The sequence below is a fragment of the Silene latifolia genome, chromosome X (genome assembly GCF_048544455.1).
Source record: "Silene latifolia isolate original U9 population chromosome X, ASM4854445v1, whole genome shotgun sequence".
Lineage (NCBI taxonomy): Eukaryota > Viridiplantae > Streptophyta > Magnoliopsida > Caryophyllales > Caryophyllaceae > Silene > Silene latifolia.
The window spans coordinates 124,569,052-124,577,363 of record NC_133537.1 but is presented as its reverse complement, the minus strand read 5'-3'; the positions used below and the strand labels follow the sequence as shown (position 1 = coordinate 124,577,363).

Here is an 8,312-nt window from a genome sequence, read left to right as displayed (position 1 = left end):
ACCAAAAATCTGAAAATTTTTCTAATGGGCAATTCAACAAACACCTTGTGTGCACTAGTGCAAACACGATTGATTAAGGTAATTTTGTTGAATTTTGCCTTCCCTAGCAGAAAATGATTGCCAACAATCCCCAAATAACAATTACAAGCAAGAATTCAACTCAACTACACAATGTAAATTGAATTAAATCAATGGAAAACAAAGAGAGTGAAGAAATCTGTTATACCTTCCCGAATATTCCCAAAACTTGCTTGAATGAAGAGGAAAGTTGCATAAAAATCCCTTGGTAACCCAGAAATCCACTTGAAATAGCTTCAAATCAACCCGGAAAAATTAGGGTTCTTGGGAGATTGGGGGATTTTTGTAAGAAAATGGGATGTTTGAAGGTGTTTTTGATGGCAAAGATGAATTTGGTGAAGAAATTGGTGAAGAAGTTGGGGTTTGTTGATTATAATAGATGCTTTGGTTGGGTTTTGAATGAATGAGAGAAGTATTTTGGGGGTTTTTCTGATGAAGAGCTTATTGAAGAATGAGGGATAAATCGGGGTTGAGAAGAATAAAGAACCGAGATTACAGTCCTGCGCAGGCTGCGCAAAGTTTAGTCTTGCCTGCGCAATCGTGCGCACCTGCGCAAGCCCTATGCGCAGGCTGTGCATACCTTCGCAGTTTTGCTTCTTGCCTCTTTTAATTGTGAATTCAATTTTTAGTTCATTTTTGCTCCCATTTCCCTTATCCCTTCTTCAAAGCTTCTTCCAATCACTTTGCCTATTAAACCCGACTCTCATCTCCTCTTGGGCACGCCTTCCAAGAGGGGTCTTGCAAATCACTACATCATTTAACAAACCTCAAGTGCCTTTTTACATGTCAATGCAAATTAAATTAATTAAACGAAATTAACATGCAAGTATATAAATTGCAGAAATAAATTGCGGAAATAAACTACACTAAGAAAGCAATTAAATTGGGATAGAATATTTACAAATTTGTGCCGTATTTTTAACGTCGATGGCTCGACTTAGTGCTTCTCATGATCATGCTTGGTAAATGGGGTCTTCCAAAGTGACTTGTTCAACGATTTGTGCTTCCATGCCTTCATGATACTCTTTAAGTCGTTGCCCATTCACCTTAATTGTCTTTCCCGTGCTCGGGTTCTCAACTTCGACCGCTCCATGAGGGTGGACTTTGCTCACAATGAATAGTCCAACCCATCTTGATCTTAGCTTCCCGGAGAACAACTTTAACCGGTTTTGAAAAACAAGAACCTTGGTGCCTTCCTTGAAAACCCGCCGACTTATCATTCGATCATGCCATATTCTAGCTTTCTCTTTGTATATGGCGGCATTATCATAAGAGTCAAGACGGATTTCTTCAATTTCTTGAAGTTGAAGCTTCCGATGGAGGCCCGCATCATCTATGCTTTGGTTGAAGGATTTGATGGCCCAATAGGCTCTATGCTCCACTTCCAAAGGAAGATGACATGCCTTCCCATAAATGAGTCGGTACGGGGACATACCAATTGGTGTCTTGTAAGCGGTGCGGTACGCCCAAAGAGCATCATTTAACCTTTGACTCCAATCTTTCCTATCGGGGTTCACTGTTTTTGTAAGATGTTCTTGATCTCCCGATTGGATACTTCCGCTTGCCCATTGGTTTGTGGGTGGTAGGCGGTGGAGACTTTGTGCACGACCCCGTACCTCTTTAACAATACCTCCAAAATCCTATTGCAAAAATGAGTCCCCCGGTCACTTATCAACGCCCTAGGATAGCCGAACCTTGAGAAGATATTGTTGTGAACAAAGCTTGAGACCGTCCTTGCGTCATCATTCCTAGTTGTTATAGCCTCGACCTATTTTGAAACATAGTCCACCGCTAATAGGATATACAGATACCCATCCGACTTGGGGAATGGACCCATGAAGTCTATCCCCCACACATCGAAAACCTCCAAATAAAGCATCGGTTGTTGGGGCATTTCGTTTCGTCGTGAGATGTTGCCAACCCGTTGGCATTTGTCACAAGTATTGACGAAAACGTGAGCATCTTTAAACAACTTGGGCCAATAGAACCCGCACTCAAGGATCTTACGTGCCGTTCTATGAGGCCCAAAGTGACCCCCACAAGCGTACTCATGGCAATGTTTGAGGATGGATGGGATTTCTACATCCAGTACACAACGTCGGATGACTTGATCTTGACACATTTTCCATAGATATGGGTCATCCCATATATAGAATCTAGAATCGGACTTGATCTTATTTCTTTGACTCGATGAGAGTGAGGTAGGAAACTTCTTGGTTACCATGTAATTGACAAGGTTGGCATACCACGGCTCAACGACCTTCATGGAATATAGAGATTCATGTGGTAAGCTACCGTCAACTACTCCCATGGTCTTCACGAGATACTCATTGATGTGAAGCCTACTCAAATGGTCGGCTACCACATTAGCACTCCCTTGCTTGTCCTTGATCTCAATGTCAAACTCGCTCAACAAAAGCACTCATCTCATTAGCCTTGGTTTGGTGTCCTTCTTGTCTACAAGTTGCCTTATAGACTTGTGATCAGTATAGATGATGACCTTTGCACCCAAGAGATAAGCCCGGAACTTTTCAATGGCATACACCACCGCCAAAAATTCCTTTTCCGTGACGGTGTAGTTCCGTTGAGCATCATTCAAGAGTGAAGAAGAATATTGTATTACATGAGCAATCTTCCCGTCCCTTTGGCCTAAAACCGCGCCAAGGGCATAATTACTAGCATCGGTCATGATTTCAAACGGGAGGTCCCATTTTGGAGCTTGAATTATCGGGGCCGTTATAAGCTTTTCCTTCAAATTATCGAATGCCAACCTACAAGCATCATCAAAAACAAACTCCACATCCTTGTGCAAAAGCTTGCACAAGGGGTAAGCAATCTTGGAAAAGTCCTTAATAAATCGCCGGTAGAAGCCCGCGTGTCCTAGGAACGACCTTATCTCCCGAGTATTAGTAGGATATGGCAAGGTTTTTATCACTTCAACCTTAGCCATATCCACCTCAATCCCTCTCTTTGAGACTATGTGACCTAACACGATGCCGCTTTTAACCATAAAGTGACATTTTTCGGAATTCAACACAAGGTGTGACTCCGTGCATCGTGATAGGACCATAGTTAGGTGGTCCAAACAAGCTTCAAAACTATCTCCATGGACGGTGAAGTCGTCCATGAAGACCTCTAAGACTCTTTCTACAAGATCCGAGAAAAGACTCACCATGCAACGTTGAAATGTACCCGGAGCATTACATAAACCGAAGGGCATCCTTCGGTATGCATATGTTCCGAAAGGGCATGTGAATGTTGTCTTGGATTGATCCTCCGGACGTATGAGAATTTGAAACTATCCGGAATATCCGTCCAAGAAACAATAGAATTCCTTCCCCCCTAACCTCTCTAGAATTTGGTCTAGAAAGGGCAGAGGAAAATGATCTTTGAAAGTCACGGCATTTAGGCGGCGATAATCGATGCAAACTCTCCACCCGGTTTGAATCCGGGTGGGGATCAAAGCTCCTTCTTTGCCCTCGATTACCGTCACACCACCCTTTTTAGGCACACATTGAGTGGGACTTACCCATTGAGAATCACTAATGGGGTAGATGATTCCCATTTGAAGTAGTTTGATGATCTCTTCCTTCACCACCTCCATCATTGGTAGGTTCAATCTTCTTTGTGGTTGCCGAACCGGATTTGCTTCCCCTTCCAAACGGATCTTGTTCATGCAAACGCTTGGGCTTATCCCTTTTAGATCCGCAATGCTCCACCCAAAAGCTTCCTTGTACTTGTGCAAAACATCCACCAATCTCCTTTCTTGATCACCCTTAAGTTGGTTTGAAATTATGTGGGGTAAAGTGTTGTTTGCCCCAAGAAAGACGTACTTCAAGTGGTCGGGGAGTGGTTTTAGATTGGGGGTGGGTGGTTTAATGATGGATGGAAGTGGTCTTTCAAGGGAGGCCTCTAAGGGAAGGAATTTGGATGGTTGGTCATAAGAATAGGAAGAAAAACATGACTTGGGTGAGCTGGGAATTGCGCAGGCTGCGCTTGGGGTCTGCGCAGGCTACGCAGGATTGCACAGGCTGCGCATTGGGCTTGCGCAGGCTGCGCCTGTGCTCGACATTTCTTCCTCAATTTCTTTCATTTCTTTTTCTTTCTTTGATTCTTCTAGTGGTTCTTCCTTTTCCAATGCCTCTATATTTTCCTGCACATCATGAGACAACAAAAACCGCAACCCTTCCTTCTCGACATTGTTAGTGAGGGCCACCTCAAGTGGGTCCCTATGACTAATTTGGTAAACTCGATTTGCCAAATGTTCAATTTTATCAAGAAAGTAGCAACAACTCAAATCATCGGTATTTTTCATCGTCTCATACACATTATATTTCAAAACTTTCCCTTTAAATTCCATGGTCAAAGTTCCATCATACATGTCAAGTTTGGTTTTGGAGGTTCTCATAAAAGGCCTCCCTAGCAAAAGGGGTGTAGCCTTAGAGTCCGGTTCCATGTCCAAAACATTAAAATCGGCCGGGAATATGAACTTATCAACCTCTACCAACACATCTTCTACAAGACCTTTAGGGTGAATTGTAGAACGATCCGCCAATTGGATCACAACATTGGTCTTAGATAAGGGAGGCAATTCTAAGGTCTCATAAATGGAATAAGGCATGACATTAATAGATGACCCCGAGTCTAGCATAGCTCTAGCAAAAGCTTTGCCTCCAATTGAGCACGGTATAGATAGCATGCCCGAATCATCGCACTTTTTGGGAAGATTTTGTTTGAAAATTGCCGAGACATGCCTACTAACCGTGACTCTTTCAACGCCTTTCCTTGGCTTCCGTTTAGGGGTGCAAAGTTCTTTGAGGAACTTTGCATACCTAGGAACGGTGTTAATGATAGTAAAAAGAGGGATGTTGACCTCACATTTCCTAAAAGTCTCATAAAGATCGGAGTCTTTATCAAACTTCTTGGGACTTGTGAGGGCACTTGGAAATGGTACCTCCGCTTCATATTCCTTTTCAATCTCTTTGAGTTGATCTTTTGTGTTGGTGCTTCCTTCCTTTCCTTTGTCAATGCTCAAAGGACTCTTTTCTTTTTCCTCATTAGCTTTTGAAGATGACCCTTTCTCTTGTTCAACCACAAGCTCTTCTTCAATTTGCTCTTCAATTTCAATAACCATTTCTTGTGACTTGCCTCTTCTCTTGTTCTTGGGAGGGGATTCTAAAGTTCTCCCCTTCCTCAATGTCATAGCACTAGCATTCTCTCTAGGAGGAAATGTAGTGGAGGGGATAGAAGTGGAATTCCTTTGATTGCTCTTGGCAAGTTCTTGGGCAATTTGGCCAAGTTGGACTTCAAGGTTGGCAACCTTGGCATCACTAACACTCTTGTCGGCATCTATATTGTCAAACCTCTTGTTCGTTTTGACTTGCTCTTGCAAAATGTTCTTAAGCAAGTCTTGAACACTTGGTTCCTTTTGAGAATTGTTGTTGTTACCTTGATTGCCAAATTGGGATGATTGACCTTGGTTTTGGTTTCTACCTTGGTTGTTGAAATTCCCATTCCTATTTCCTTCTTGATTTAAATTCCCATTCCTATTTCCTTGAGAATTTGAACCTTGACTTTGTCGGGAATTTTGGTCCCTCAAGTGGTTGAATTGACCATTCACAAAGCTCTTTGAGGTGTCACCACCCCAACCAAGTCGAGCATTGTCTCTACTCCCAACATTGTAAGTATTTCCACTAGGGTCATAATTGTAGTATCCTCCTCCGGAAGGATTCCTAGCATTGTAATTCCCATAACCCATTGCACTTACATTCTCCACTCTAATTCCTTCTTCAATCATGATGGGGCAATTTTCCTCCAAGTGAGGACCTTGACAATAGTTGCAATTCACTTGATTCCCTTTTCCCCCATCCTTGTTTGGATTGTTCACTATCATATTCTTTACTAAGTGAGTCAAATCATTCACACTTTGCTCAAGGTTTTGAGTAGATGAGGAAGAGGTTCCCATGGAAGAAGTACTCCTTGTTCCCTTTTGAGTTCTTCCATAATTCCTCGTAGTAGAGGCAAGTCTCTCAATGATTTCCTTGGCATCCACTATGGAAAAATTCTCCAACCCTCCTCCGGTAGCGGAATTGACCATTCTTTGATCATCTTGGCCTAACCCTTCATAGAACTTCACAAGAAGATCATCATCGCTCAACCCGTGGTATGGGCATTGATCCACTAACTTTTTAAACCTTTCCCAATACTCATACATGGTTTCACCATTGAGGTCTTGTTCTATGGTAGTAATGGCCTTCTTAGCACGGTTATGGCGTGCATCGGGGTAGTACTTCTCAAGAAAAGCCGCCTTCATTTCCTTCCAAGTTCTTATAGATCCCGGAGCAAGATAAAAGAGCCAATCTTTGGCCGAATCCAACAAAGAAAATGGGAAAGCCCGTAGTTTGAATTGATCCTCCGTCACCCCATTCGGAATGGCACCTTCACACATCATGTGAAATTCCGAAAGGTGATGGTTTGGGTCATTCCCCGCATGGCCATGGAACTTAGGCAAGTTATGGATAAAGAAGCCTTTGAGTTCGAAATTTGCATTGGCTCCTAAAGGGGGATAGGTGATACACAAAGGTTGCTCATCATAATTCCTTGCTCGTATCTCCCGGATGGGTCTCGTGTCATTCGCCATAGGGGGATACTCTACTTCAATCGGATTTACTTCAATAGGTTCTTCTAAAGGTGCTTCTTCTACTCGATGTTCTCTTTGTGCTCTTTGGTACCAAGGATTAGTAAATAACCACGAATATGCTCCAAAAGCGTCCTCTTCCACGGGGGTTGATTCACCGTGTTGTGGAGAACTAAACATAAACCTTCGCACTACACACACAAGTTAGAACTTCCACTTACTTATCAAAACAAAGAGAAGAGAAATAACTAACATGCAATTTAACAATCAAGCCTTTAGCTATGTTGCCCTTCCCCGGCAACGGCGCCAAAATTTGATAGCGTAAAACTAGGTGTCGTAATATACTAGAATTAACCTATCAAATTAACAATTTATAAACAAAACTCAACTCTACACTATGCAATTAAGAATAGTAGCAAAGGGAAGTAAGGGTCGAACCCAAGAGAAGGGATTTAAGACTAAAGACTTGAATTTAGATTAATTAAGATGGACAAAGCACAAGACTATGCACAAACTATGGGTATTAACAATGAACAATAATAGACAGACATATATGGAGAATTGTCATGGATAAAACAAGTAACAAAATCAAGGAGATGTGATTTTTCCTATGAGACAAGGTAACAAACACTTGGTATGCAAGTAACAATTATAAGAGGTGAGAACTTGGTGTAATCCTACAAGTTCCAACTTTTCTCAAAGCAAGGCTCTTTTCTCTCCAATTTCATTTACCCAACAACAATCCTCAAGCAAGTGATTACCACTATCTAAGCCAACAATGATGATCCTACTTAGACTACAAATTCTAACATTAAACCATGTAGGAATTGCAACTAAGAGCATGAAGAGCAAACCAAGAGGAAAGTAAATGGGATATAACAAAGATATGTTTAAACCAACAAACCCCATGATATAATCAATTTCTACTCACAAAGGTTGATACTTTAAACCAAGATATCAATAATCATGAGATGCTTCGACAAGTTATCACAAAAGCAAGGAACTTTGCAATAAACAAGCAATAGATGAACATTAAAGAGGCAATGGTAATTACTTCTCACAACAAAACATTCATCATGTCATTAAAACTTAGAAATTGAAATAAATGAAAGAGTAGAGATTAAGTAGTCAATACAATGATAAAGATGAAAGCTTGCAATGGATTACACCAAGTAGGGAAGGATTTAGCCTTCCATAGTCTTCATAAAACCCAAAAACAAAGAAAGATTACAACTTGAATGGAAAATAGTCTTCTAAATTATTATAAGATTAAAACCCTCAAAATGAGATTAGATGAGATGATAGGATGGTAGGTGAATGTATAAGGTCTTCAAACTCTCGGGTATATATAGGGCTTCACGAAAACCTAAAAAGATTTCCCATTAAGAAGCCCAAAAAGAAGATTAGAAAACCCGTATAGCAGAGCTGCGCAGGCTGCGCAACCACTGTTCTTGCCTGCGCACCCTGTTTGTGCAGGCTACGCACAGACTCGCTTTTTGGGACTTCTATTTTCCAAGAGCTAGACCTCTTCAAATGCCTTCATTTCTTCTAATCTTCATTCCTACTTCTCCCAACTGGTCTTCGGGTTACAAGTGAT

The 8,312-nt window shown here is 41.5% G+C and overlaps 1 protein-coding gene across 1 annotated transcript; it reads right to left on the bottom strand.

Annotated features, from left to right (window-relative positions):
* Positions 1 to 1,031: 1,031 nt before the first annotated feature.
* On the bottom strand, positions 1,032 to 3,028 carry LOC141618263 (uncharacterized). The gene is made up of 2 exons (XM_074435366.1): positions 2,579 to 3,028; positions 1,032 to 1,718 (listed from the first exon to the last, which is right to left on the bottom strand). Exons 1-2 carry the CDS (start codon positions 3,026 to 3,028, stop codon positions 1,032 to 1,034), a joined length of 1,137 nt encoding a protein of 378 aa, XP_074291467.1.
* Between the last annotated feature and the right edge of the window lie 5,284 nt (positions 3,029 to 8,312).